Raw genomic sequence first — 16,326 nt, forward strand, 5'->3', positions numbered from 1 at the left:
AATTTTAAATCTCGCGCATGCGCAAGTTGAATGAAAAATTTACGTAGTTGCTTCATGAGTTCCTGTACTGTCAGCATAGGAAGGTCCACTGTATGTCTCGTAGCTATACAATATTATCTTATGGCTATATGTCTAAAACAAATAATAAAAGAGATTTTTTTTCAAAAAAAGTTCCACAGGCTACTGTAATACTTTATACAAAACTCCTGGATTCCTCCTGCGTCGGTTTTTGCTGAGTCGAACTTGCTGACGTTTCGCCAATCATCCTGTTGGCTTCTTCAGAGCTTGACTGAAACTGTTTGTTTGAGGAGGGCGGAGCTAAATGACCTGAGTCGCGGTTAAAATCGTTACGTTGTTTATAGATTTCTATAGACTCTCGGATTTTTCGTTGGTAGAAGAATTGATTTCCTTCCAGAAATTTTAGTTTTATCGAATAAAATGTTATGTGCGGTTTCGTGATTGTGTTCGGCAATAGCTGATGAGTTTATTTGTCTCACTCGGTAGTCATGGACACAAGCGAATATCAGGAAAAAATTCAAGATATTCTTACAGACGGATCATATCGTCAACTAAAAAAAGATCCTACATCATCTATGGATCGTAACCTTAAATCTGTTATTAAGGCTTTTTCTCTATCAGGCTCAGTGAAAAAATCTGCCACTCCCCATAATTCTAAAATTCCTGGTCTCTACGGACTCCCAAAGATCCACAAACTAGCATTACTCCTTCGACCTATTGTCAGCACCATTGGTTCTTCAACATATTCTCTAGCAAAATATCTAGCTTCATTATTAAAACCTCTTACAGGGAAGACTGATAGTGTCGTACTTAATTCCTTTCACTTCATTGAACAATTATAAAGCATTACATTGCACAAGATATTCTAGTTAGTTTCGACGTAGAGTCTCTCTTTACCAAATTTCCTATTCCTGAAACTCTCGACATCATTTCAGATATATTAAAATCCGTGAATCTGAAACGTAACCTTCTCACCTTAACTGAAAAATGCTTGTCGGAAACATATTTTTCTTATAACTTTCAAATTTTTGAACAAACGTCGCGAACAGCTATTATGGGTTCTTCACTATCACCAGTCATCGCGAATATATTTATGGAAGCCTTTGAGAAGAAAGCTTTCAACTAAAACCAAAATTCTGGAAACGCTACGTCGATGATACTTTTGTTATTTGGTCTCATGGTCAAGAAACCCTAGTAGATTTTCTTAGATATTTAAACTCTATACACCCTAACATACGTTTTACCATTGAGTTAGAAACTAATAATAACCTTCCATTCTTGGATATTCTTATCAATAGAAAATCAGACCTGGGTTTATAGAAAACCTACGCACGCACACCGGTACCTTAATGCATGGTGACATCACCATCCGGCCCAAAAATCATCGGTTATCAACTCTCTTGTTTACAGAACCGTAAAACTACCCCAGCCCGGGTCATTGAACCCAGAATTAAAACACCTTAACTCTGCTCTTCTCTCTAATAATAATAAGCGTTCGATCAAAAAATACACTTCACTACAACATTCCAATAGCAATGAGGCCGAAAGCAATCCCTACCCTTGCCACTGTGGTCCTTCCTTACATTCAAAATATTACTGACCACATGTCAAAAGTTCTAAATAAGTATAACATCAAAAGCAGATTTATCACTTGTCCAAAAATCTCTCAACATCTTCGGTCCGTCAAAGACAAAATTCTGTTTGAGATGCCAGGAGTCTGCGCATTGCCTGCATATGCGGCAAAGAATACAGTGGAGAAACCGGACGAAAAATATCAACTAGGCTCAAAGAACACGAAAGAGTCTCACGACTAAGATAAATGAACTCATCAGCTGTTGCCGAACACAATCACAAAACCGCACATAAAATTTTATTCGATAAAACTAAAATTCTTGTATGTAATCAATTCTTCTACCAACGAAAAATCCGAGAGTCTATAGAAATCTAGAAACCACCTAACAATCTTAACCGCGACTCAGGTCAACAATATGGGAATCAGACATCCGAGACGGTGTTTATGCCCCTCATTTAGCTCCGCTATTACTTAAAGATAAAGGTAGCACAGGGTTCGTCAGGACCTTCATTGCAAAATTACCCAAATGAAGTGCTCTGCGATTCTCCATTTTCAACCAATTAAGCTCTTTAAATGTGTGCGAGATATGGTCATATTTTCTTAGTCCTAAAATAAGGCGTAAACATGTATATTGCACTTTTTGAATTCTATTAAAATTCCGTTAAACCAACCAAAGCAACCGAAGCACTGAAATCTTGCCTAAATCCACATTGACACTCGGGTATGACATTATTAACAATGCAATAATTAAATAGCTGTTTGTATAAAACTTTTTCAAGAAAGAGAACCGGTAAAATGCTGATAATTCTAAGATCATTATAATTTGTTGGATTTTTTATCTATATTAATATTTATATTATCCTCGCCTGCGGCATCAGTGCGTATGTATTGAATTATTTTGTGAATATTCGAAATTTCTGCCATATGAAAAGAAAATTGAGCATTATCATTCAAATAACTATTATTTTTATAAAAATGAACTTTGGTATCACAGTCAGAGACACTTGTAGAATTTTGCCGAAATATGCACTAATTTGATTTGGATTTGCCAAGTTAATTGGAATATCAGATTTCTTACTGGAACATATGTTGAGTGATCTTAAAGATTTCCAAGTCTTTTTTGGATTTTTTTTTCTCCACAAATAGCCTTTAAATAATCCCGCTTCTCTCTTCGTACCACAGACACAGTAAAATTTTTTAAATATTAAACAGCTCTGAAGAAGCCAACAGGATTATTGGCGAAACGTCAGCCAGTTCGACTCAGGAGTAATCCAGAAGTTTGATAAAAAGTAAAGAGATATATTACGTTGACACCCTATTGGGAGACCCCGTATAGACGCAGGCACTAATACAACGTTCCGTTGTGATTTACAGGTGTGGCGATATTCACGAAAAAACATCGGCGATCGCCTTCGCATTTCAACTTGAAGTACGGCCGTGAGAATTCGCCTCCGGACACGCCCGTCAAAAATTCGACGCTCTCGATGGGCATCGGCTGCGAATTGGAAAGCAGCGAAGGCTTGGAGGCGAGTGGAATTCATTAACAAATTAAATTCACTTTCTTTTCTTTCTAAACAATATTAAAGGAGACCGGAGGATTTTTATGTCTACGCTATGCGAACTAAATTGAACGAAACTATACACACAGCCCTTATTTAATAAAAGCCATCGAAGCAAAATAAAAGTGTTTGAGAAATCCGTCGCTAGAGGGCACTTTACCTAGAATATTTTTTCCCTGTGTTTTATTTGTTTAGACTAATATTGCAAAATAGAACAGCCACAAATCGATTTTTTATTCTATGCTGAAATTTTGCTCGTAAATGTAATTTTACCCAACAGGAATTAATGACATTTGAAAAAGTCATTATTACAATCCGTTAAAAATTAGTTTCTATTAAAGGGGTTTATTATCCCACTGCTACTGTGATGGCCCAATATTGAAATATCACGATATGCATTTTTACTACGAAAGAGCAATTGGAAATGCCGATCAAGCACGACGGCTTTATATCGAGGCTTATCTCAATAGAAACGTTCAATCTGCAAAGACATTCATGGAGACCAAAATTTAAGAGACCCGATGTAAGAGAAGAAAGAATACTCCAAAATGTCAACGAGTCAAGAATTGCTTGGTCTACAGTTTTTGAAGTTTTGCATGAAAATGATTATCGACTTTTTCAAAATGTTCCAGTACTGTAAAAGGGTGATGAGCAGTTGAGAATATTTTTATGCAATCAAATTTTAGTGAAAATTCAAAATTACCAGCAATTCTGCTGCTTTCGAATTCGAATTTCGAAATATACATCGGTGGAACATTGATAACCCACATGGAAAAATTTAAGGAAATCATCGGCGCCGGTTTTATTTAAATGTATGGACATTGATTATTGGAGATAATCTTATACACCCTCATTTCTTTAACGGATCGCTGAATGTTGAAATGTTTTTGCAATTTCTCCACCTTAGCTGGAAGAAGTCCCCTTGCAGTAGAGACAACACATGTGGTTGATACAAGATGGCGCTCCACTCCATTTTATATTGGTAAATGAACCGTGAGCATTTTGAAAAAGAATTGTAATTGTAATTTACAGAAAGGGGATACACTGGATATCGGATATGGAAATTTAATCTATATATATTTTTTATAAGTACTTATGATGGAAAATTGATCCCTGAAACAATTTTTTAAAATTTTGATTTAAAATTTTTTTTTATAATGAAAATTTTAAGCGCTTTTAATTAAAAAATGGATTAAAAATCAACCGTAAGAGATAAAATGTCTATACTTTAAGAATATATTAACGACTTAAAATTGTTTGTTTATTTTCGTATTCATTAACTAACTTTTAAGTTAACAAATGAAAATTTAACTGATTTCTTGGTAAAAAAATCATGTTTTTTTATCGATCACATGCTTTACACATTTAAGTTTCAGATTCCGGAAGAAAATTTCACTGCTCTTCATTACTTTCAACAAAATGAATTTATTTATGACAGCGCGCCGGGCGCCCAGCGCTGTAGAAGCGCCGCGCTGCCGAGCGCCTGGAACTGCATTAAAGGTTTTATCAGTGATAATTTAAAATAATAATACAAAATATTATTATAAAACAAATTTCATTATTATTTATGTTATTTTATTATAATTATTATTAATAAAATTTTATTTTTTTTAACAATATTAACAATCATAACATACTGAATAGAACAAACAAGCTTAAATAATTAAGTTGTAAATTTGTCGTCATTTATTTTTATTATTTTTTTTTGTAAACTTATTTTTTTAAAATAAATACTTTTTCATCCTCTGAAACGAGCCTGTATTCTAGTGAAAAATTTTGGTTTATAATAATGAAATTGGCGAGTATTTTTTATTGTAGTTAAGCGTTCGAATCGTGGTTGGTATTTTTTTTAAAAGAACTTTGGGCCCACTGAAAAAAGGAATGTGGGGTTGTTATGTGGTTGTTTTTATCACGTTGGAGACTAGCACTAAGCTTGTCTTTTTACACTCCATCATACGCTCCTTTGCCATAAGATGTAGCGAAAAAAGTGCAATTAGTATCAACACCAAAATGATTTTTATGATTAACAATATTGGCAAAATTATATTTAAATAATAATTAAAACTAATTTTTTAATCACATAATTTTATAATTCACTCGGTCCATTTTAAATCGCAGAAAATATTAAAAATTATAACACTAAAATATTAACTAAAAAACACAACTCAAAAAAACTTCAGCTTTTATTTTTAATAATTATTTCATGTTTTGCGTATAAACTTATGTCACGAATAGACAGGAATGACTTCTAAAATTATTTTGTTATTTACTAGGATACGCGAAAAACAAATGAAAATCGTAATATTTCAATTTTTTTTTAAATTTAAAAATAATAATTACTAGAAAAAATAAATATAGACCATAACAGTTTTAAAAATGTAAAGTTGATTATTTTTTTATAAATTTACGCTGTTTGGTAAAAATAATTAAAAAAATTGATAGTATTCTTTATAACATTGCTAAAAAAATATAAAAAATTAATAATAATTATAATAAAATAACATAAATAATAATAAAATTTGTTTTATAATAATATTGTGTATTATTATTTTAAATTATCACTGATAACACTTATCGGCTTAAAACAAGAGTAAGAATTTTTGAAGATTTGTGATTCTACTTAAGGCAATGTATTCTGTTTTACAATATCAGTCTAAATAAATAAAATAGAGGGAAAATAGAATGTTCTAGGTAAAGTGCCCTCGAGCGACAGATTTCTGAAACACTTTTATTTTGCATCGATGACTTCTAGTAAATCAGGGCTGTGGTTAAAATACCAACTCATTCCGTTGGGAATGAAGCCCACCGAGTTCAAAATAAAATTGAAAAAATTGAATTTTGACAAGCCATATTTCGGAAAATATTACGATTTCGAATTTTTCTAACATGACTTACTATTGGATCCATGGTAACATTTTCAAAAATAAAATATATATTTTTTTAATATCTGTAATACCACTTTGGAGTTCCTAGAAATCCGCATAACGGTTATTAAAGATATTAATAAAAAGCCAGTTAGAATTTCTTACCAATTAAGGACGTGCAATAAATTCGTCAGGTTGATCCCGTGTTCCACAAAGAGTTCCTGTTGTGGCGGCAAAATCCGGTCCTGGACAAAACCCAGCCGTTCATTCACCGTGCTTATATTGAAGACATCAATACGTGTTTGAATTTTTCTAATAAAGACCTGGGCGAGAAGGTGATGCTGGCAATAGAATCGGGCAAAATGCTCATAGAGGCGGTCAGTGACAAGGCAAAGGCAATGTTTCCGAAGTAAGTGAAATTTTAGAAAAATTTCGATGAGAGAAAAATAATGTGTGTTTACTTTGCAATAAGCAAATAAAAGTTTACGAAAATGATTGTAAACAACAAATAATCGCATAAGCCGAAGGTATAAGTTACAATTTATATATACAAGGTGTTTCAAAAATCATGGAAATTCCCCAAGTTAAAATTATGCTTTTTTTTTCGGTTTTATCGATAGTTAGGTTGTTTTGCCAAAATAGAGACAAATATCATAAACGCTATAAATTAAAACGAACATGTTTTCTTATTAAAGATTACTTTTATTATCAATTAGACGTCATCAGAAAAATAATTGGCAAAATTTCTTATTTGTCACTAATGCGGCGCCATCTAGCGGTCGTTTTTGCAACTTAATCGCTTTTCTGCTGTTCTTCCACAGGTCATACGTTTCATACTTGCCGCTTGTTAGTTTTAAATTATCTGTTACTACTGAATAGTAGTCACAATTAGCACTTCTATTCGCTTTAGCAATTTTTTTTTAGAAAATGCGCTTTGCTCCAAGTGCAAAGGCTGTGCTTCTATAGAATGAATATCGGGGAAGCGGACGATTGGTATAGCATCTCGCAGTTATGCAGGAACAGGGTGAGCCTTTCGAAATCTACGCTGTCATTGCTCAGCGATAGCAACAGATCGCTCATAAACGGTTGTTTCTTTCAGATTATCGCCGTCTGTGATTTTTTAAATTACCTAAAATACATTGAACGAGGTTTGGTGAAAAGTTCTGGTAAGTTACATTTTTTTATACACACTTTGCCTCTAAGTATATCGTCTTGGGACGGACTTTTCAGGTGCTTTAAAAATACAGTCGAAACTCTATGTAGCGAAATTGAAGGGACTGCTTTTTTTTTCGTTATAAAGAGTTATAGGAACTTGAATTGTTTTATATAAATATTTTAACATTTACTTAGGAACATCTTATATAAATATTTAAGAACTAAGAATTTTTTTAGTATGCCAATACGCATCTCGTACTTTGGCTTGTACTTTCATCATTTCCTTGAGAGGGGCATCTTCCCCATGATACATAAAAATTTTCTTTAGCAGCTTAACTGAATATAGGGCTTGTTGAATGGTTGGTGGTGGTTCCAGATCAACTTAGTGCTCTTCCTCGCCCTTTCTTGCTTGTTTTAATATGGCTTCCTCTGTCAAGCCTCCTGTGGTAGACAAATTCTGATCAATCACCATAAAATCTTGCAACTCCTCACTTGTAAACGTAATTGTTGTTTGATACTGCTTTATCCACTCGCTTAGCTGTTGAATTGTTTCTGTTGTCACCTCTTCCCAAGCTTTACTATTAAAGTTGACTGCATCTAGCATATTAATGGAAAATTTGTCTTCAGACTCGATCATTTCCATTAAAATGTTTTAACTGTATCGACTCTTAAGACTTTTTACTACGCTCTGGTCCATCGGCTGTAATACACTTGTTGGTTTGGCTGGAAGAAATGCCAATTCAATATTCCGTAGATTTGGAATATTTAGAAATTTGCGATGTCATCCATGCAAACTTGTTTGCCTTGTAAGTGACCGGCAAATGCTTAACGTTCTTAAAACATCATAGGTTAGTTGATTTTCCAATCACGACTAGCTTCCTTTTTCCTCTCTCACTCATATTGGCAGCTACTAACACTGCTATACGTTCTTTAGAAAGTTTTCCACCGACACTGCTTCAAAATTTAAGAGTTTTATATGGCGTCATTTTGTAAAAAATACTAGTTTCGTCAGCATTAAAAATGTCGTCAGCAGGGTACTTTTCTGCTAGTTTTGGCCACGTCTTCTACAGCCAATTGTTAGTGACGTTTCTGTCGACATCACGGGCTTCGCCACTTATGTGTCCATAATTTATAACATGTCTCTGTTTGAACTTCCCCAACCATCCTTCCGAAGCCTTGAAATCGATAATGCCAAGCTGTTCAGCAAACTGCTTTTAGTTTTACGATAGGTCCAGAGAGTGGTATATTTTTAAGACGTTGGAAGCACTGCCCGATTGCCCGATCCAAATCTTCAAATTTTGGCTTTCTTAGTTTTAGCCTGATTGATTTTTTTTTGCACTTCTAAATCGTGGATACAGTCGACGGTGTAAGTCCGTATCGACGTCCCACGTCACTTTTCTTTTCTCCCCGTTCTATCTCGCGAATTGAAGCAACTTTATCATGTAGAGATAAAATTTTTAGCTTACTCGCCATGCTCGCCGTATTCGCTAAGTCCAGTTGGGCTACATTCCTTACTTTGTTACCTGATCGACCCTTTTTTCTTTCGGTATAGAGAGAGAGAGAAATTCGTTATACAGAGTGGATTAATACATAGTTTTGTATGGTAGAACAAATTTTATTCGTAATAGTTATACAGAGTTCCGCTATGGGGAGTTTTCACATTAAGATTGTATATTATATTGCTTTAATTTAGGTGTAATAACATCACATTAGTACTGAAAGAAACTAATAGAAAATACGTTGACAAATATACACTGATCAAAATTAAAAGAATAGAAAGAAGAAAAGAATAAAATCCGAATTCATAAATCTAAATTAAATAACAAAGTCTCAAGCAATAGTTAGGCGCATATGTTTTTGACCGAAAAACTCCGTTTAGTGGATATTCTTGTCTTGGATTGTAAAATTTTTAATTATCGGCAGTAATCTGCCATCATTCCAACGTTCTTTATGCCTCGCTATTTGCGTTCCATTTCTTTGATATCTTGGTGGAACCTTATTTCTTATTCACGACACCAATATATTCAGGAACGTAGTTTAGAGGTGAGTGTAAAATGTCTAGCATGAGCATATTATATATCATTTCCCTAAAGTTCTGTTTTCTACAATGTCTTTGTAATTTGGATATTTTTTGCTTTCTAGAAAACCTTTTATATATATCGATCATCGTATTCGTAAACTCTTGATTATAAGAGAATTTTTTGTGGATCAATAAGACTTTCGTGAAGAATATTTTTTGCTCCGGGACCCTTTGTACTCGTATATATGTCTTTTCGCGAGTACAGTGTACTCGGATTATTATTTTCCCTACTTATCTGCCTACTCTTCTATTTTTTTATACTAGATTTTTTTTTCAAAATAAATAAGAACTAAAAGTTCAGATTTTCACGAAGTTATATATTTTCACGCTTTGAATTTCGAAGTTTGTCAATTCTGTCGGCCACGTCAGTGAATGTATTCGCCTTGTTTTGAGAAAATGTACCCAAAAACTAACGGTCGTAGAAAAAGTATAGTATGCAACACGTTCGGTAATAGTATATTATGCAACAAATGCGGTAAACGGCATTTGACTCACGAGTTTATTTGACACGAGCGGAGTGAGTGTTTAATTAACGAGCGACTTAAAAAGTTTACCGAACGTGTTACATACTATACTTTTTCTACGACTGTTAGTTTTTGGGTATATTTTCGCAAAACAACAAGAATGCATTCACTGACGTGACCGTCAGAATTGACAAACGTCAAAATTCAAAGCGTGGGAAATATCTCCGAAATCATCCGATTGCTCCCAAACCAGTGCGGTAAAATCCCGGAAATGTCCGAAGTGGCTCGGATCCGTAGGAAACAAAACTGACATGGTAAATTGTCGCTTTCCTCGCTCTAGATTGGTGTGTAATTATGCATTTTACAGACGGGAGTAGAAAATTAGTATATTATGCAACAAGTGAGGTAAACGGCATTTGACTCACAAGTTTATTTGACACGAGCGGAGCGAGTTTTTAATAAACGAGTGAATTAAAAAAAACGAAACTGACGTGGTAAAGTGAAGCTTCCCGCCCGCTAGATCGGTCGGTAATTAGGTATTTTACAGGCGGGATTAGAAAAACTTTTTTACTCACTCGTTTATTAAACACTCGCTCCGCTCTTGTCAAATAAACTCATGAGTCAATTGCCGTTTACAGCACTTGTTCCATAGTGATCTATTAAGAAATCTAAAAGCTTTATATAAAAAAATCCATAGCAGCAGATTTTTTCGCTTCAGTTTTAAGCTCTATATTAACTTTAGATGATTTCTGACATAGTCTGCCAGTTTTTGGTGGTCCACTCATTTGTGCATGGAATATTGAATATCTAATACAGCTGTACATGAGACTACTATAACTCTTTCCAATTGCCAAAAAGCCGTAAGGTTATATTCAGTAAATAGATGAATTGGTTTTCGATTGTTAAATAGCAGCTAAGCGCTGCAGCTTCTACACATTTTAGTCCAGAAAACACCTTATACACTTAACCCTATTTTATGGAGAAAAAACATCAGAACAAATCTAAAATGTCAGATGGGACCAAACATTAAAAACAGCTGATTGCAAGATTCTCTTCGTCTTTAGAAGATTTCTGCCCCCTGCACAGGTGCATGGCATAAATTATTAAATTAAAACTTACATAAATTATTAAAACAAACCGAAGACTTTTGAAAAGATAGTTTATCTGTGATTTATTATATCATTGTGCTTGAAATATGTTCAATGTTATTATGTATTAAGGAATTTTAAATTTTTAAAATGTGCTTCGACGAACGTAAAGGTCGTAGTTACTTTTTGAGGGATGGTGCGTCAAAAACCAAGACGATATACTTCGGCACACACTTTACCAAACCTATTTTAGAAACCTACTTTAATTGCAGTCCACGACGTCTATTGGGAAATCGTCCGTCTACGAAAGAATATAAATCTGGCGAGATTAGGTTTAGACTTGAAATTGTAAAAACGCGGATATTAGATAATACGCCAAATCTACTCAGTCGTTTTTGACCGTACGCTAAAATCCAGTCAGAGCAGTTGTGCAGTGACGTAACCCAAAATGATCTATATGTCTTAGCTATATTGCTACCATTTTTAGAAAACTGACAAACGAAATTCCTGTGCCAATTTGCGAAATCCACTAGATATGTCATGTTACTACGTAATTGCTCTGACTGGACTATACAAATTTAGATCTGACCTGAGCTAATACCAAAGATTAATTTATTAATTTCTCTATATTTTGAATCTTATATAAATATTAATATTAATTTGTTATATCTGGTGCCGATGTCGCCGAGTATTTTATTAAATGATTTACATCACTTATCTGTTGTTTTCTTCGCCCCTAAAAGAAAATCTTTGCTAAAAGTCAGCAAGTCAAATGAATAAAAATACTAGCAGCACTAGCAAATACTTAAGGTTTTTATTGTTAGAACCTCAAGCCATTAGGCCCATTACCATAACCTCCAAATCAGAAGTAGGTAGAACAACAACGCATTTTCTCTAAATGTAAAAGGCAGAGGGTAGTATATACTAGTTCGAGGCCCCCCATCATTGGTCCCATTCTGGATATCCAGGATATAAAGTTTTTGGTAATCAATAAATCAAAACTACAAAATTCCGCGATATTATTTCCAGAAAGCTGTAAATGTTTGACTTGAGTCTATTGCCGAATTGTACCTTTTCTCTTTGAATTATAATAGTATAAATACTTATAGACAGAATGTCCCATAAGTAATGGTGCATGGCAAAATAGGAGATTCTTTGATATTAACCGAGATACATTTTTTTTTAATAATTCCCTAAAATTATCAAGTTTTTTGTGCAAAATTTGGCATATCGTGGTTTTTTGACATAAGAAGTCAATTTTCGTGAATAATTTTGGGGCCAAATGTAGAGGGCGCTACGTTGGTACATTTCGTGCATTGCATGATTTTTAATAATTATATCGCTTTTCAATATATTACGTAATATTTAAAATTTCAATTTTTAATGCTATTAATTCTGAAACAACCAATATATCACTGAGCTAATATGGTAGTACAGACCTTAACAGTGTATTTAATATTATTTATTTTGAGAAATTTACAGCAAGAGACCCAAAAATGGTAATGGAAATACAAATTCAGTTTTAAACAAAAGTATAATACAAAAACTATTCATAAAAAAAGATTTCTAGTCAGCAATATATGTTCAAAATGATTGCCATTTACTGTGATGCATTTGGAGACATGTTTATTTAAAGGCTGCCTGTCTGATTTTAAATAATTTCTCTATTCGTCCAATCGCATCTCAAGTATGAACTACTTCTTCATACACTAGCGACTTCATTTACCCCAAACACAAAAATCAATAGGAGTGTAATCTGGACTCCTAGGCTGCCAAGGTATTTGGACATTACCGTCGTTGGTCATTCTAAAACATATACCTATTATCACATTTTCGTAGAAATGGGTATTATCTTTCATGCATGCCTTTAAATTTCACTCACTAATGTGCATTTTCCGCCATTTCCTATCTAAACAGCGATATCCACATGCTAAACTTCTTGCCTGAATGGAATTTCCACATGGTTTGACAACATACTGCGGTAAAGATGAAGTAGCCATACTAATTCGCGATCTGTCATTGGCCATGTTGGCTAAAAACAAGGTTTTTTTTTCATTGTTGGTTTATACGTTCCTGTATTATTAGGATTCGGTAGAGCCTTTATATTTCTAGTACCTATATGGTCTATCTATCAAAAACATTTCTATTCTGGTCCCCACAGACTAAATAACAATGGCCAGTCACATTGTTATTTAGTCTGTGGGGTTTCGCTCGACTAGCGCATCCGCCATAATTTTAACTTTGAATATACAAAGCCAAATATAACAATTTCGTTACTGACCTTCATAACCAAGTATCAAAGTCGACGGCTTTTGTTTTATCTATCGTCAAACGCATTGTATTAGTAATACGAAATTCAACCCGTTTCTCAAAAGTCCTATAATTTTTAACTTATATCACATAAATTAACAAACCATAATTTGTAGTTATAAAAAGCATTCGTAAATAAATGTTTTTCAAAATTTCCCAAAAGAAGGTTGTGTCTTTTATCAATAAACATATGCTTAAAAATGGAAAGAAAAACTTCGCTCAACATCTACAAAAGTTGTGTATTTTAGTTTTGGAAGTAAGTATCTGTCTAGTTTACACAAATCCAGTTCTCTCTGAAATATTTTGCAATCTACCTTATATTATTAAACCCACTGAAACTGTCAAAGAAACAAAGGTGGCCTCGCCTCCTCTTTCTGAGAGCTATAAGTTAGAAAAAAAGTTTTGCATTTATTAGAGCTGCAGAAGATGAGTAGTTGAGCGAGTTATTACTTGCTGTGGGTGTAATTGAGTATTTGGACAATTTTCCTTATCGGGAAGGTACTTTTAGATATATTATTTTTAATTGATTAATTAAATCTTTTACCAATGTAAACTGGTCCCATACATTCTGCCTGTTGATACCATAAGCCAAACAAGTAACATGAAATAAGTTAGAATAAACTATTTTTAAATTTTGTGATACCTTAACCATATTTTGTGCAACATCCCGTAAAAGAAGTCCGTTAATCTTTCTTGAACAAATCTGGTTACACTTAAATCATTTGGGTGCAATTAAATAGGAACTACCACAATAATTCGATTTGCTGGTTTCCCTCAAGACTCCAATCAACGCGCGTGCATTATATCTCCCACGTGAGTCAGTTGTTTTGTCAACTAAAAGATAAAAATAATCTTCACCTACTTATTTTTTAATGTCATTTACAATTTGTTTCTAATTACGTCAATACCACCTTTATGTACAATGATCTTAAATTCTGATTGCTCAGTTTTTTAAGTAGTATATTGGCTCCAATGAATGATGATTTGACACGCTGATCCACAATATTTTTTCATTCGCGTCAATAAAAAAAATCATTCTTACACCTTTACCAAATAAAATATTAGTGTAGAATCTTTTGTAAATAAGTGCATTAACATTGTTAACATTCGCTGCCAATAATTTGAGTAATTTATCAAAGCAGCGAATCTAATAGTATTTTATCAGATCAGCAATCTTTCAAAAGCATACATTAGACAAAAGTCCCAATTCGTTTTCGTTGATCTTGGAAAAGCATTTGGTACCATCTCTCACTCATTGCTGATGAAAACATTTAAAAATATTGGTTTTTCAGGAGCAGATTTAGAATAACTAAAAAATTACATTTGTCATAGCGAATCTGTGGAAAGAAATGGTGTTCTTAGCGATCCTTTAGAATTGACCTGCGGAGTTCCCTAAGGAACTATCCTTACGCCACTCTTTTTTATTATTTATATTAATGTCCTTAAAGACCAAATACAAGGTAATTTGATGGAATACATAAAATGGCTCAACAACAACAAACTTAGCATAAACTCCGTAAAAACTGTTTTATGCTATTGCCAAATTGCCATTATATGATACCTTAAAATTTCAAAATTAATAAGAACTAAAAGTTCAAATTTTCACTAAATTATATATTTTCACATGACAATTGTTTCGACAACACCGTGTCTTTATCAAATGTAATTTTTACAAACTGTCTGCTACCATATATACCGAAAAATGACAATATAACCTTAATTAATGTTGTTGCGATAATTTAAGTTTAATAAAAGAGAGGTATTTAAATCTAATTGATCGTTAAGCAATACATTTGAATGTCTCATTTTGTTATAATCTCCATGGCTGAGCGATCCTTTAGAATTGACCTGAGGAGTTCCCCAAGGAACTGTCATTGGGCCACTCCTTTTTATTATTTATATTAATGCCCTTAAAGACCAAATACGACGTAATTTTATAGAATACATAAAATGGCTTAACAATAACAAACTTAGCATAAACTTCACAAAAACAAATTGCCATTATATGAAACCCTTAAATTTCAAGTTTACTCCAGTAGCATTGACATCAAATCTTGTAATAAATTTAAATATCACTCCGAATATATTAAAAATACACTTAGATCACTTACATCAGTTTTCAGATATTTTACAAAAATTTTAGAGTTAATTTAAGACCTTGTACTATGAGCTCGCTCAATCGCATTTAAGCGACTATCAATCTTTTTTCCCTTATCTCTCTGCCATAGTTTCACAAGAAATAATAAGATTGATTAATAGTAGAACACTTTCGTTATTTAAAATCAGATTAAAAACATTTATAAAACTGAAATAAGTAGAGATGAAATCCATAGTATAATTGATTTGAAGAACAACTAATAATTATTTTCTTATGATTCTTTTCTATAACTATCTATTCTTTTCTGTATCTACATTTACTCGATATACTTACTAGGTTTAAATTAGTAATCAGTTGTTTATTATTGACAAAATCCAGAATTACTAATATTGCTTTTTTTTTCAGAATTTTTTTCTTTTTTTTTGGTTTTACCAAGGTTTTTACAAAAACACCTTCAAGACTAGAATTTTGTAGTTTTAAGTTGTTCAAGTATTCGATAGCTAATCAATATAAATAAAAACTAAAAGTTCACATTTTCACGAAATTATATATTTTCTAATACAAAAATATCTAACAGCAAGCCAGTTATTACAAAGTATATCGACCATCAATTTTACGACAGGTTCATAAACTTAACAGACACAACATTTTCTAAAAATGAAGTTGAATTTCTGGAAAAAAAAGGTTTCAACTTTAACTTCCAGCACTCGCAGAGAATTAAACTGTTTAGGGATCGATTGTGAATTAGCAATTAAGGACATTAACGATTCTAATTTCAACAAACATGTATTAGCGAATATAATAAACTCTCAATTAATAGATAACAACAAATATAAATAAATTTATCAAATATCACTAGTAAAAACTCTCAAAAACAAAGCTTCTGAAAATAACATAATATTTACACGTGCAGATAAAGGGAAGACATTCTTAGCTATCGATCTCCCAGAATATATTTCAAAAACACACAATTTTCTTAAACCAGAACTATTCCAATGTATCACACAATCCTACCGAGTTATATCAAAGACAAGTTAAGGAAGTAATTACTAACTCCACATTACGAGGTCTGTCAATTATATTCCCGGAAAAGTGCCCGGACGGTCCGGAATATACA

General features: G+C 32.9%; 1 protein-coding gene across 1 annotated transcript in view; it reads left to right on the top strand.

Annotated features, from left to right (window-relative positions):
* LOC132704842 (guanine nucleotide exchange factor for Rab-3A-like) overlaps positions 1-11,522 on the top strand; it is a 32,460-nt gene extending 20,938 nt beyond the window's left edge. Inside the window, exons 4-8 of the mRNA XM_060675119.1 lie at positions 2,966-3,117; positions 6,209-6,423; positions 6,939-7,038; positions 7,114-7,180; positions 11,074-11,522. Of these exons, the coding sequence (XP_060531102.1) occupies positions 2,966-3,117; positions 6,209-6,423; positions 6,939-7,038; positions 7,114-7,180; positions 11,074-11,153 (614 nt within the window). The 3' untranslated portion in view covers positions 11,154-11,522. The remainder of the gene's footprint in view (positions 1-2,965; positions 3,118-6,208; positions 6,424-6,938; positions 7,039-7,113; positions 7,181-11,073) is intronic.
* The last annotated feature ends 4,804 nt before the right edge of the window (positions 11,523-16,326 follow it).

The sequence above is a fragment of the Cylas formicarius genome, unplaced genomic scaffold (genome assembly GCF_029955315.1).
Source record: "Cylas formicarius isolate icCylForm1 unplaced genomic scaffold, icCylForm1.1 PGA_scaffold_7__23_contigs__length_41026272, whole genome shotgun sequence".
In the NCBI taxonomy this organism is placed as follows: Eukaryota; Metazoa; Arthropoda; class Insecta; order Coleoptera; family Brentidae; genus Cylas; species Cylas formicarius.